General features: G+C 43.2%; 1 protein-coding gene across 1 annotated transcript in view; it reads right to left on the bottom strand.

The window, feature by feature from the left end:
• TRIP11 (thyroid hormone receptor interactor 11) overlaps positions 1 to 15,073 on the bottom strand; it is an 83,416-nt gene extending 68,343 nt beyond the window's left edge. The window contains exons 1-5 of the mRNA XM_063439501.1: positions 14,673 to 15,073; positions 11,361 to 11,419; positions 11,156 to 11,266; positions 9,157 to 9,423; positions 4,589 to 4,657 (exon numbers count right to left, since the gene is read on the bottom strand). Coding sequence (XP_063295571.1) covers positions 4,589 to 4,657; positions 9,157 to 9,423; positions 11,156 to 11,266; positions 11,361 to 11,419; positions 14,673 to 14,811 — 645 coding nt within the window. The 5' untranslated portion in view covers positions 14,812 to 15,073. The remainder of the gene's footprint in view (positions 1 to 4,588; positions 4,658 to 9,156; positions 9,424 to 11,155; positions 11,267 to 11,360; positions 11,420 to 14,672) is intronic.
• Between the last annotated feature and the right edge of the window lie 577 nt (positions 15,074 to 15,650).

The raw sequence follows: 15,650 nt of genomic DNA, 5'->3' as shown, positions 1-15,650 counted from the left end.
TTTTCTACTTTAAGGCACAGCCTGAGGAAGGTACCTTATTAATTTTATGATAAGAAAAAAAAACAAGCACATATAATTGTGGCCTATCACATCTTTCAAAACATCAGCAGTGTAATATTAACTAATAAAAAAAATAAAACTATACACACAATTTCAATGATTATAATTTAAGTAGAGTAGGTTCTTATAACAGGGTAAAAACATGGGGAAGGTGCAGCACCTAAATAGTCCACCTTAGGGTATATGAAATGAAACACAATAGTGTAATCTTTTCCAGACAGGGACATGACACGGGCAAACATCATTCTGCTACCAAAGCCAGGCAAAGACCACACACAGCCAGAAGCATACCGACCTATCTCACTCATAAACCACGACAGCAAACTATTCGCCAAGATATTAGCAGGAAGACTGAACCCATACCTGACAAGCCTAGTCCATGCAGACCAAGTAGGATTCATACCGGCACCATAACCAATGGCACCCGACAGGGATGCCCTCTATCCCCTCTACTCTTTGTGCTGACACTCGAACCACTTCTCCAGGCAATACGGGAACACCCACAAATCAAAGGGGTCAAAATTGACGACCAAGAATTCCTGGTTTCAGGATACGCTGATGATATCCTCTTGACCGTAACGGAACCCATACCCACGCTACAGGCCCTGCTCCCACTCCTGGGCACATACGGGACGGTCTCGGGATACAAAGTGAACGTAGAAAAATCCAGTGCTCTCCCAATAAACCTCACACAACCGGACTTAAACAAAATCACCTCAGAACACCACATACGTATTACACCAACATGCCTTTCGTATCTGGGCATCAAATTACCGACAGACATAACTACACTCCACAGACTAAACTACACACCTATGATAGAAAAACTCATCTCGGACATGGAGACCTGGGCGGACAAACCCATATCCTGGATAGGGAGAATACATTCAATCAAAATGAATGTCCTGCCCCGAATTTTATTTCTTTTCCAGGCACTACCCGTACCCATCACGAAACATAACCTCATCCCCCTACAACGAGCAATAGACAGGTTCATATGGCAAGATAAGAGGCACAGAGTAGCCCGCAACATACTGTATCGCCCCAGATCGAGAGGAGGGTTAGGACTACCCCACCTTCACTTTTATTACATAGCTGCCCAGATGGCACAAATAGCCCTATGGCACACCCCCCCAGAGACCAGACGGTGGGTAGATCTGGAATCAGCACTAATGAGATCCGACCTCCCACAATTCTACATCTGGACGCCAAAGGAGCACAGAGCGCTCCTGAGAACGGCGTGCCCGGCCATCACCAACTCTATCCAATTATGGGACACCTATGCCATCAAATACGAACTCACCACAGCGACTTCCCCTCTTACCCCAATTTACCGTAACAGGGCATTCACACCAGGCATGAGACCCCGGGACTTTAGGGGCCTGGAACACGCAGGACTCCAGAGGGTGCACCAACTATACACCGGCGACACGATAGTAGCATTCCCAGATCTACAATCCAGAACAACCTTGAAGCCAGCCGACTTCTTTAGATATTTACAACTCAGACACTACGCAGCCCAAGCGACGGTGAAAACCGCCGCTAAAACCACTCCAACCTTCTTTGAGCGCATCTGCCTAGCGGAACAATATCAAAGAGGCTTAATCACCCAGCTGTACTCCCACCTCTGTTCCACCACACGGGAATGGGGGACCCTGCAATACACTGTTAAATGGGAAACTGACTTGGGGGAGACCCTAGAGGGTATAGACTGGCAAGATATTTGGGAAGCTAATGCCAAAACCTCCATCTGTGTAACGATGCAAGAACAGGCATATAAGACGATGCTCAGATGGTATACTACCCCGGTCCAACTCTATCACATGAAGAAAACACCCACGGATCTCTGTTGGCATAACTGCGGAGAGAAGGGGACTTATGCACACATGTGGTGGTATTGCCCCACGATAAAAATGTACTGGGAAAACATCCAGAAGCTTGTATCGCAGATTTTAAATAGACCAATAGGCCTAGACCCCTGGACCTTCCTCCTAGCCAGACCCCTTGACGATTTGCCCAGACAAGAACAACAATTACTCAACAAGATAGCGCTAGCTGCAAGAAAGGCACTGGCCCAAACTTGGTTGCAGCCCACCCCCCCACCATTGTCCACGGTGCTCAACAAAATCAAAGAGTGCCATCTCATGGACAAATTAACGGCCCAAACGAGAGGCACCATGAAAGCATTCACAAAGGTATGGGAACCATGGGATAATTACACGGACGACTAAGTAGTCACGAGTGACGTCCAAGACCACCCTTTCCTCCTCCTCCCCCCCCCCCCCCCCCCCCTCCTTCCGACCAACAGTTTTCCACCACCCCTTCCCTCAATTCCAGGCCGAACTCACCGGTAACTCGGCCTATACGTTCAACACACCCGCACCATTGCAACAGAACGTTAATGTTGTAAAATTGTTATTTGGTCAAAAGTTGTAAGCTAAAGTTATCACTGTTCCTAAGTGTTGTTCATACTTTAATATCGTAAAACGATGACAGACAGATGTTTAATACGTATGATCTAAATGGCTGATTATGTAAACCACTTGTACTTTTTTGAGGCTTCTGCGCAAGCCATATAACTGCATAACCTACATATGTCTGTCATTGACAAAATAAAGAATTATAAAAAAAAAAATAGTGTAATCTTTTAAACTGAAGATGATAAAAGTTAAATAAAAAATGTGCACGCACACTTTTTAGGAGCTTCAATACAGCTCCGACTTATGCACCTGGGCAGAATAATCCCTGCGTAAAGATCAGGTGCGAGGTAGATTCTTCGTATTGTCATAGTAGTAGGAGGTATCCCTAAAAGATAATACCCACCTAAGCGTATTGGATTGAGCAGACCGTACTTTGCTCTTAAGCATGTGGGTAGATTTGTAATCTTTTTTTATTGTGTTTCTCACTCCATATTACAGTGTGTATTATTGTGGATATAGATTAATATGGGTGTAGATGATCGTTTTTCAGTTGGGATACATACCGTATATACTCGGGTATAAGCCGAGTTTTTCAGCACATTTTTTGTGCTGAAAAACCCCAACTCGGCTTATACTCGAGTCAATAGTCTGTATTATGGCAATTTGCATTGCCATAATACAGACTGGGGCTGTGGGGGCTGGCAGAGCTGTAACTTACCTCTCCTGCAGCTCCTGTCAGCTCCCTCCTCCTCCGCGCCGTCCGTTCAGCACCTCGGTCAGCTCCCAGTGTAAATCTCGCGAGAGCCGTGGCTCTCGCGAGACTTACAGTGTGAGCTGACAGAAGAGCTGAACTGACGGCGCGGAGGAGGAGAGAGCTGACAGGAGCTGCAGGACAGGTAAGTTACAGCTCTGACAGCCCCCCTCTCCCCCCCACTGAACTGCCAATGCCACTGGACCACCAGGGAAGGAGAGCCCCCCTCCCTGCCATGTATCAAGCAGGGAGGGGGGACGAAAAAAAAAATATAATAATAAAATAATAATTCAATTTAATAATAATAAAATAAAAATAATAATGTAATTTAATAATAAGAAATAATAAAAAAATATTAAAATAAATAAAAATAGAATTGCCCACCCCCCACGGCTCTGCAACACACACACACACTGCACACATTAACACGCTGCACTCATACGCACACGCTGCACTCATACACACACGCTGCATTCATTCACACACACACTGCATTCATACACACACACACTGCATTCATACACACACTGTAAAATAAATATTCAATTAATATATTTTTTTAGGATCTAATTTGATTTAGAAATTTACCAGTAGCTGCTGCATTTCCCACCCTAGTTTTATACTCGAGTCAATAAGTTTTCCCAGTTTTTTGGGGTAAAATTAGGGGCCTCGGCTTATATTCGGGTCGGCTTATACTCGAGTATATACGGTATATATATTAGGTACAAATTATATAGGCTAGTACTCATGGTCTTGTAATTAAAAGTTTCTTCCTTTATTGAAAAATCATAAAATGTGCAGATCGACCTTTCAGTCCCGGTCCGGGATTTTTCTCAGGATCATAGACCATCTACACCCCTATCCTTGAGTAGGGATCATACCACTTCACACTCACTGAGTGCACATTTTATATTAACACCTACCCCTGCTCCATAGCTCTACATACTTCACTATATATGATTTTTATCTTTTTTTTTTTTCTACGAGGATACCCCCCACTAAGACAATACGAAGAATCTACCTCGCACTTGATCCTTAGGTGGGGATTATTCAGTCCAGGCGCATAAGTTTGAGCTGTATTGAAGCTCCTAAAAATTGTGAGTGCACATTTTTTATTTAACTTTTATCAGCTTCAGTTTAAAAGATTACACTATTGTGTTTTTTTTTTTTTTTTTTTTTTCATTTCATATACACTAAAGAGGACTATTTAGATGCTGCACCTTCCCCCCGTTTTTACACAGCTTTCGATCGGACAATAAAGACTCCGTATTTGGTGTTTGAGCCACCTTTGGACTGTAATCATTTTACTTAAGCGTTGAATTATAATCTTGTGTTACCAGGTTCTTATAACTGTTACCTTAATAATATTTTGTAAGGTAGAGATCTCACTTGGGTCAGATGTTTGCACTCCTTGAATTTTAGACAACTGGAACAAATCAAATAGTTTAGTCACAATAGGTGTAAGCGCATAACCAAAATAAATGTACCGTAATTTTTTTTATTTATTTTTTTTTAAACTAAAAAAAAAAAAAAAGGAAATAGATGCAATTTTGTTTTAAGCATTGTATAAATGTGTACAATTTATGTATTTAGTGGAATTTTTGCAGTTTTATGACTAAAGGCAAAGTGTGTGAAAATAGGGGTTGCCAACAGGTAACCCTCAAACAGCTAAAGGAACACATTAATAAAACAAAAAGCAATGCAGATAACTTGTCAAATCAGAGCCTTCTCATAGATAAGCAATGTAAACATATGGCACTTGCACAGCAATCAGCACAATTAACCATTACAAGGCTACTGTATGAGATGCAAAGCTGTGCAACAAGTCTCGCATTTCTGCCTATACATGGAATTCAACATCTATAAATAGAAATAAAAAAAAATTAATAATAATTATACACTAAGAGGAAATTTAACGTAGATTTCTTATCGGACCTTAAAGGGACACTAGTCACCAAAACAACTTTAGCTTAACGAAGCAGTTTTAGTGTATAGATCATGCTACTGTTCCATTTTCTGCCATTTAGGAGTTAAATCACCTTTGTTTCTGTTTATGCAGCCCTAGCCACACCTCCCCTGGCTGTGACCAACAAGCCTGCATGATTAAAATGGTTTCACTAGCGATCAGATGTAACATACTTGAAAAAGTTTTTATCACTTGTTATGGAAATTAAACTTTAAATCACACACAAGAGGCTTCTGCAGGTTTTAACAAGCTATTATCAGGGGACGGGATAAGACATTCTACATTAAACAAAATTTGTAATAAAGGAAGTTTAAAAATTAGATCTCTTTTTTGCATTAAGTGTTTAGGAAGGCTGTGCTAATCACTTGAAAGAATGTGTCACTAGGGGCTGTATAAACAAAGTGATTTAACTTCTAAATGGCAGAGACTTGAGCAACGAGACTGCAGGGCATGATCTATACATCAAAACTGCCTTATCAAGCTATAGTTGTTTTGGTGACTTTAGTGTGCCTTTAAAGTTTAAAAAAAATATATAAAAAAATACAAACACGCGTGAACAACCCATTTATTGTTCCTTATGCAAAAATATGTTACATACCAGTTTATTAAGGAAACATTTCAATTTTATAATGAAGCAGCAGATAATGAATGAAATGAACATATAAACACACTTATTGAAACAATACATGGCATGATGGCAGTATTTTACTACATAGCCCTTATTTTAGCACTAGCACACGCCTTTTGGGCATCAGGTAGACTCATTTTTAAATCAATTCAACAGAGATCACCCAATACCATCTGTGATTTAAATTTGCAATTAACTCCTGCTAAGTTTTTAGATTCTTCTTTGATATGTCCATATTTAATTTCCTCCACAAGTTCTCGATAGGGTTCAAACCAGGTAACTGGGTAGGGCAATCCAGGTGGCAAACACCTTTGTTTCTATACTAGTTCTTCATAGCCGCTGCTTGGTGGCAAGGAGCGTTGTTGTCCTGGAAGACAAAGTTACCAGGTGGGAATAAACAGCACTAGGAAGGCTTTTATTATCTGGGACACCAATATACGCGCTTGCATTCATTATTCTGTCAACAATGCAGTCTCCCAACACCAGAAGCAGCCCTACAAGATCAACTCATTACACATGTTTGGTACGTCAAGGTTCTCTTGGTGCACTGTAGCTTGAATTCTTCACCAGGATACCTCCTTACATGTGACGTACCATTATTTGCAGCAATGGAAAAGGTTGACGCAGTTAAAACTTTTTTTCTAGTCAGTGGTCAACCAATGTCGATGTTGCATAGCCCACAGATGGCAAGCTTTTTGCTGGCATTCTAACAGCAAAGCCTTCTTCCTTGCTTTTCAGCTGCTCAGTCCAAAGGAAAGTAGTCTGCATCAGGCGGTCAAAGCAAAACAGGTCAAAGAAGTACTCTCTGGCCATTCTCTTGCCAGGTCAAAGAGATGTCAGCATCCTATTTCAGTAGCAAACTCTCATGCATTTTGCTGTGTCTTTCTGATGAACAGGGCGGGCGTGTTTGAGAAGCGACGGATCCTGGACACAGTAAAATATTGACAATTCACTTTTAGAGTAATTTTGAGGAAAGCAAGTCCTTACCTCTTCAATGTTATGATAGCGTAACGGTTAGCAACATTCTTTCTTGACATCTCAACTGACAATTTAATACATTGTGTACCTTTTAGACTAACATAGGGATAGAAAGCAACCAAAAAGGGGTTGGGGCTTGACTGCCATGCAGACCAGATGTGTTCAGCAAGAGCTCCAATGTCTAGCTTTGATTATTGGGGACTATTCCCGGTACACTCACTGATTGACCACAGCCAGCATCCCTATGGACGACCCGGTACCTGGGGATACCCGTTAAGAAGATCTCCTCCGCTGAATTGCCCAACTAGAGGCTTGCGGCCCACACATGCTGGAGCTGAGGGGAGACGGCCGCTCTCCAGGTTCACAGGCCGAAGATGTGTTCCCCACCTGATGCTGTCCACCCCCCATTGAAATTGTGGGGGTTATCCCCGTCCCCACTCCACGTAACCTGACCAGCAAGAAGCATATATCTTGGAGCAGGTCACGACCCTGACAACAACCTTCAAGATGGCAATGGCGCTTTCCGAGCACGAACCCACGCGGTCTGCAAAATTCGACCGCTTCTGGGCAAAACTGGAGGCTCAGCTTCTGGCGGAGCCTGCTCGGAGCTGGGGAGATGAGCGAAGGGGAGATGGGTGGGGGCCCCCTCCGGACACAACTACCATGCGCCAGTCTGTAACTGCCTTCATTGGCCCTCCTGGGCTGAGAGCCCAAATGGGATTTAGTCCCTCTGCATTGTCCAGAGAGGCTGAGGCCCCAACGCCGCAGGCGGCGAAGAAACATCCGGAGCTATCGCTATACCTGTCCTGGGAAGGATTTGAACTCACACATGAGTCCATGGAACTTAGATGCGAGCTCTCATCATGGCCCAGGGCTGGAGGGAGGCCGATCTCTGCTCCTGTGACACTGCCCCATAGCGGTTTCTACAGGCTCCGGAGTACTGGTGTCGGCTGAGGCTGGACTCACCTCGCAGGACTTGTCCCTAGCTGCGCTCTGCTGTTCCCTGCTGGGACGCTGCCACCAACTCAAATTCCCATGCCATTAATTCTCTATCTGTGCATTAATTTATCTTTGAGTTTTCACATTATTTTTTCTTTGATATGAATAACCAGTGTAGTACAGCTGTGTCATGATCTCCACAAGGTTTTACCTTAAGCTGTGCAGTAGCTTTCTGGTGTGTGAGGACTCAGTGGCCTATATACCTTGTTTATCTCCACTTGATTTGCAGCATGACTTCTATGCATGTCCAAAGATTTAGCTTTATCTTTACAGTTATCCATGGCATAGCATTCTCTACTAAATGCAGTGTCTCTTGGGCTTTTCCTGCCGGGATGAGCTAGTCTAGTATATGCCCTATAAGTCAATATAGCTCACTACAGGCATTATCATGTCAGAGGTACCCAATCAGCATAACAGTTTAGACTAAGACAAGCTTCTAGACACATGTACCTAGCCAGCTTTAGTTATTAATCTTTGTGACATAACCATGCTGCTGATTGCAATGAGAATGTACATGGTCATGATTTCAAAGATTGTTTAACTTTTCGATAATACATGCATATCCAACTAATCAGCTAGACACTGCAGTTATACTGGTTTTCAAATTATTTCACATTACTTAAAAAAAAAAAAAAAAAAAATGTGCATATTTACTACCAGCCATGCCTTTATATACCATGTATGACATTGATTTGCTTGACCATGCTGTTGTGGCCTTGCGAGTTTGTATGTTTCCACTAAAATGCGCACCAAAATAAAGATTAACAACACAGAAAGCAGCCAAAAGAGTTCAGAAACTCTAAGCTGCAATTGGCTGTAATGTTATGGTCTCTGATTGGTTGATACAACTAAATACGCTGTCCGTTCTTACCTTTTCAACATGTGTTTTTGTTTTGTACCATAAAAGTCACTTGAGAATAAAAATGAAAAATAATGTAGATATGTTTTCATTTTTTTAAATCTATATTAAATGTTCTTTTCTTTAGTATGTCATTTTTTTTTTCTATTACGGTTATATGTTTTATTTCTATTCAAAGATGTTGGATTCCATGAAGAGACAGGTGTTGCAAAAAGTTAACACACCTCTGTGTAGATATAGAATAAAAAAACAGCAAAAAATAAAATAAAAAAAACAATCAAGAGACAATATAACAGCGCTTGGAGTTTATGTTTTTGAGCACAATATGGTTTCTCTCCATTATGCCAGATTACAATTTGTGTATGCGTCACGGTGGGAAAATAAACCGAACTTTTGAAAATATGTTACAGAAATGTTAACTAGCACCGTGCCACAAACGTGCCTTCTCATTGCCATTTGGAAATGTTGAAAAAAGCTAGACTGATGCAACGTTACCTGTGCCACCTGCTTCCAGTGTGACACCTCAGCTTCCAGCCTGGACACTTCATTAGACAGATTATTGATCTCTTGCTGGGACCAGATGACATCACTAAAGTCCATCTCGTCTCCTTGGAAAGCAGACTGAGGTGGCGGTATGCTGGGCATGAAAGGAGATTGGGTAGCAGCCTGGAGGGAAACACTGGTAAGCTGTGCAGAGGCAGGCATCTTCTGCATTTCATCATGGAGGGAATTCAACTTGGCTTTCAAGTGGCTTATTTCCACCTAAACATAAAAGGAAGAAAAAAAATAAACAAAAATCAGTATTTTACTGAAGTGTGATTAAAACAGTGCTGTCTAAGATAAATAGCACCCTGGGCATAGGTCCACCAGTCTGACATATGTATGAAGGGGAAACAAATTAAATCACACACATGAATAGACCATATTTAGGAGAGGAGAACTGAACTTTTGTTGTCTTAGATAACTTTCAAATATTACCATTTCACCTATTTTGCAAAACACTTTCCCTACTGGTTTACATAGTATTTAAAGGAACACTCCATGCATGCCCACTGAGCACAACTCACAGTCTCCACAACAATGGACAGCTGGAAGACCTGGTTTGCTCTTCTTAGGTGAGATTTGAGACTCAGGGCTAGCTCACTGGCTGATTGAGTTAGATGATCAGTAGTAAATTAACTACGTTTCCAGCTCTCCATTGTTAATAGGGGAGTATGGGAGTAGGGGAGCAGTACCTGGGAGAACTCAGGTAAGAAGTCACCCTTCTAAAATGGCTTTACTACTAGCAGGAGTAGGCAACCTTCGGCACTCCAGATGTTTTGGACTACATCTCCCATAATGCTGGCAAAACATCAAGAGCGTTGTAGTCCACAACCTCTGTGGTGCCAATGGTTGCCTATCCCTGTACTAGAGCATTCCTGTCACCATAACTACTATGAGTTGAAGTGGTTACGGGGCTTGGGGTGTTCCTTTAAATAGTGCAATAATGTTTTAACAATTAATGCATACCGTTCAAAAAAATAAATAAATCACATAGAAGTGTCATTATGCATTTAAAGTATATATGGTGTTACCTAAAGTCGTAGCATTAGTAAATAAATTTTAGAGAGAAATTTGTCTTTGTCCCTTAAACTCTAATCTACTGAGAGATATCAGTTATGCCTCACTGATGATGCCTAACTAGGCTGAAACGATCGTCTGGGGTAGCTGTGTCTCTCGTGCAGAGGGAACTTGCTGGCATTTCGGATCTGGACTGCCCGTATGGGTAGGACCACACTGATATGTTTCAGAGATGTTCTCTCTGTAATAGCACAAGATGAGCTAAAACCAGCTTGAGATATGAGCGGGGACCCACCGAAGGGCAGGCTATTTCAGCTGCTGCCCGTTCTCAGTATTCTCTTGCGCCCCGTTTTTTTGCTCTCTAATCTACCGATAACATAGATGTGGCTAGCTGCCACATGGAGTACAACAAAATGCCCCCATATACGGTGTGAAGCATCTGCAAAAGGTAAGGGGGTTGGGAAAATGAACACTACTATTAATGTGCGGGCCATCTTAAGAGAAACAGTCCATGTGAATGAAGTTGTTATGGTGTCAGGGGGTCTTTGGCACTTTGTTATGTTTATTAAATCGTTAAGCAGAGCTCCACTCTGCAGCCATGTGAAGCTTCCTCAAGAAACTGAAAGAGGCGGAAAGACAGGGGACACAGCTCTACAGCGCTGGATATAAGTTTTTGAGGTTAAACCATTTATGAACATTTTAACCTCCTGGCCCAATCACTTTATTATCATGAAGTTGTTATCGTGGCTAAATAGAGGACAAAGTTCTAAAAGTAAAGAAAAAATAAATAAACAACTGAATCACATGGAAAATACCATTGGTTTACTTTACTTATCCATTACATTTTTTTTTTTTTAAATCCACTTTTTGTAATTAACTATCATGATAGCATGGAGAATTTCCTGGTTTCATTTCTGCGTGAAAGTACATTTACCTCTTTTTGCTGCAGCCGATTCCGGTAATCAATAGATTGCTGTTTCACTTGAAGCTCGGCTGTCTCATGTTTTTCCTCCAGTTCGGTACATAACTTACGCAGCCTTTCATTCTATAAAAACAGTAACACCAGATCAAAGTATGAATGGAAGCAAACATGGGCGCATACATTCAGTCACTGGATTCAGCATTCACACTGCATTTACCTCCGATTTGAGCATGGACTGTACATTAGACACTTTGTCTTTGTCTTCACCGGCAACATCTAAAACAAAACGCAGTGTACATCAAACATTGCTTTTTTTCCCCCCCATTAAACTCTACAAACAAATCTAGATTTTATGGAGTGCTCTCAAACAGGTCATTTTCCAAACGGAGAAAAACACATTTTAAAAATAAAAAACACAAATAAATAAGGTCACTACAAACTGTAGAATAAGTGAAAAGAATAAACTTGATAAGAGCATTTTGCTTTCTGTTCTAGAGTGGAAATTCAGGTCTGAAAGAAAAAAATGGTTTGCTATGATCTCCATAGTTATGAAATGAAAATAAAAAATACATGAGTAAATGTTGGTATGTTTGTTAACAGAAACACAGCTACTATTTCCAGGATCTGACAAAGGAGAAAAAAAATAAAAAAATAAAAAAACCAGCAGAACTGGGAGCATGCATGCACAAAGTAAGACTGACGTATAATGGTGAAAGGGACACTATAGTCACCAGAACAACTTTAGCTTAATGAAGCAGTTAGTGTTAAAAGACCACTATAGTCACCTAGACCACTTCAGCTCAATGAAGTGGTCTGGGTGCCAGGTCCCCCAGGTTGTAACCCTGCAGCTGTAAACATAGTTTCAGAGAAACTGCTAAGTTTACATTGCAGGGTTAATCCAGCCTCAAGTGGCTGTCTTCCTGACAGCCGCTAGAGGCACTTCCACGAGGCTCAATGCGAAAATCTCATTGAGCACGCAGAATGTCCATAGGAAAGCATGGAGTAATGCTTTCCTATGGGCGGTTTGAATTCGCGCACGGCTCTGGCCGCGTATGCAGCTCCACTCGGGAGCTGACGTTGGAGTGGGAGGAGAGGTCACCAGCGCCGAGGGAGTCCGGCGCTGGATAATGGTAAGTGGTTGAAGGGGTTTTAACCCCTTCAGTCCAGCGGGAGGGGGCCCTGTGGGTGGAGGGGACCTAAAGATTATATAGTGTCAGGAAAACAAGTACTATAATGGTCCATTAAGATCATGCACCTGCAGTCTCACTGCTCAATTCTCTGCCATTTAGGAGTTAGATCACTTTTGTTTCTTTTTATGCAGTCCGAGCCACATCTTCCCTGGCTGTGACAGCCAGCATGAAACAAATTGTTTCAATTTCATTCAGATGTAGCTTACTTTTAATGTTTTCAGCATCTGCTCTGTCAATTGAACTGTAATCACACACAGGAGGCTCCTGCAGGATATAGCAAGCTATTAACTGAGCAGGAGGTAAGAGATGTTAAATTAAACAGAATTTGCAATAAAGGAAGTATAAACATAAAATGACTTTACAGGAAGTGTCTAGGAAGGCTGTGTATGTCACATGCAGGAGAGGTGTAGCTAGGGCTGAATAAACAAAGTGAATTAACCCTAAAAGGAAGAGAATTGAGCAGTGATACTACAGGGGCACGACCCATATAACGAAACTGCTTCATTAGGCTAAAGTTGCTCTGGTGACTATAGTGTCCCTTGAAGCTTCTAGTATTAAAACTTGTACAAACAACAGAATGATAATGGTTCCGTTTTGGAACTGCAGTCTGGCACAGAATCACATGAAATAGCCAGCAGCTGATGCACTTCCATAGATTATCCACCCAAGATGTTTTGACTTCACAATAAAGAACACAGACAGGGTTATTCACTAAAGAGAGAATTTCAAATTGAATGTAAAATGAGACAAACTGGAAACATCCACTAAATCTGCCATGCTTCTAGTTTAGCTACGTTGGTCTTATGTTTGAATATCACTTTGACTTCGCTTTAGTGATTAACTCTGAAACAGTGAAATGTACGGAATACGATTCGGTTATTAATGGCCTTAAATTCTCAGTTCCTGACATTTCACACTTTAGTGAAAAACCCTCATAACGGGCAACGGGAAAGCAAAGCCTGTAATGAGATACACAGCAGACGAGACAGTGACAGTGGGTGGGCACACTCTGTATTGAGACAGCAGATGAGACAGTGACAGTGGGTGGGCACACTATGTATTGAGACAGCAGATGAGACAGTGACAGTGGGTGGGCACACTATGTATTGAGACAGCAGGTGAGACAGTGACAGAGGGTGGGCACACTCTGTATTGAGATACACAGCAGGTGAGACAGTGGGTGGGCACACTGTATTGAGATACACAGCAGGTGAGACAGTGGGTGGGCACACTGTATTGAGATACACAGCAGGTGAGAGAGTGGGTGGGCACACTGTATTGAGATACACAGCAGGTGAGAGAGTGGGTGGGCACACTCTGTATTTAGATACACATCATTGGAGACAGTGACAGCGGGGGAGACAGTGACAGCGGGTGGGCACACTCTGTATTGAGATACACAGCAGGGGAGACAGTGACAGTGGGTGGGCACACTCTGTATTGAGATACCCAGCAAGGGAAACAGTGACAGTGGGGGAGACAGTGACAGCGGGTGGGCACACTCTGTATTGAGATAGACAGCAGAGGAGACAGTGACAGTGGGTGGGCACACTCTGTATTGAGATACACAGCAGGTGAGACAGTGGGTGGGCACACTGTATTGAGATACACAGCAGGTGAGACAGTGACAGTGGGTGGGCACACTCTGTATTGAGATACACAGCAGGTGAGCACACTCTGTATTGAGATACACAGCAGGTGAGCACACTCTGTATTGAGATACACAGCAGGTGAGACAGTGACAGTGGGTGGGCACACTCTGTATTGAGATACACAGCAGGTGAGACAGTGACAGTGGGTGGGCACACTCTGTATTGAGATACACAGCAGGTGAGACAGTGACAGTGGGTGGGCACACTCTGTATTGAGATACACAGCAGGTGAGACAGTGACAGTGGGTGGGCACACTCTGTATTGAGATACACAGCAGGTGAGACAGTGACAGTGGGTGGGCACACTCTGTATTGAGATACACAGCAGGTGAGACAGTGACTGGGGGGATGCAGTGACAGTGTGGGATGCAGTGGCCGGTCTATGGTTAGTACAGTGGGGGATGTTATGGCAGTGGCTGGTCCATGGTTAGGACAGCGGGGGATGCAGTGACCGGTCCATGGTTATGACAGTGGGTGATGTTATGGCAGTGACAGCGGGGGATACAGTGACAGCGGGTGATACAGTGACCGGTCCATGGTTAGGACAGTGAGGGATGTTATGGCAGTGGGGGATGCAGTGGCCGGTCCATGGTTATGGCAGTGGCTGATGTTACGGCAGTGACAGTGGGGGCGATGGTATGGAGGTGATATAGTGACCGGTCCATGGTTAGGACAGTGAGGACTCACCCCCGGTCTCCTCAGCGCCCTCCAGCAGCATGTCCTTAGTGAAGCTGGAGATCTGCCCGGAGATGGATGACAGGCTGCCTCCCACCTGCCCCAGGGACTGCCCCAGGCCGGAGCCCAGCCCCCCGAACCAGGAGGCCATGTTACCGGGGACAGCGGCCGGTACTATGCAAGCTGTGTGTCCGGGCTAGGGGTCCTTCCGGCTGGATACAACAAGTGGGAAACACCGAGGCCGCAGTACTCCGGTATCGATAAGCTGAGTCCGGTCCGAGTCACTCATTGCTTATTACCGGCCCTCACTTTATGTAAACCGGGCCGGCCTCCGCCAGCTCGACGGCCGCCATGACAGCGAAACCGCTTCTCTATGGTGAGCTCGGAGCGACGTGTCCATACCGCGCTGCATGCCGGGATACTGGAGGACCCGCCATTCCACGTGTCTCCCTCCCTCCCTCTAGCTGAACTAACCTCACACCTCTGTAAAGCTGCTATGACAGAGGAAATTTCACTTTACTGGACAAAAACAACAGTGAATAATTCAATTGTTTTCACGCTCTCTCACTTTTAAATGCATATTGAAAATTATTATTGTTATTATTTTTGGCTTTTATGTAGCGCCACTGCGCTTCAGGATATTATAAAGTGGTAAATTCAACAGTAAGTGAGACAAATACAAAATATTACGGTAACAATAAATTGATGAGGACCCTGCTCAAAAGAGCTTACACTCTACAGGAGGTGGGTTATAAAACACAATACAGCCATTATACAGCGCTACGGAATTTGCTGGCGCTATATAAATAATAAATATAATAATAGGAAGGGCATTGAGGCAGATAGCAGCCAAACAACAAGGTGGGAAAGTAGCGGAACTGGAGGTGAGAGTGGAGTGTGACCCTTTAGGTCAGGGGTAGGCAACCTTCGGCTCTACAGATGTTTTGGACTACATCTCCCATAATGCTTTTACAGCCATATTGCTGGCAA

This window comes from Pelobates fuscus, chromosome 13, assembly GCF_036172605.1.
Source record: "Pelobates fuscus isolate aPelFus1 chromosome 13, aPelFus1.pri, whole genome shotgun sequence".
In the NCBI taxonomy this organism is placed as follows: Eukaryota; Metazoa; Chordata; class Amphibia; order Anura; family Pelobatidae; genus Pelobates; species Pelobates fuscus.
Note: the sequence above shows the minus strand (reverse complement) of the source record. Positions and strands in the feature narration are given on the sequence as shown.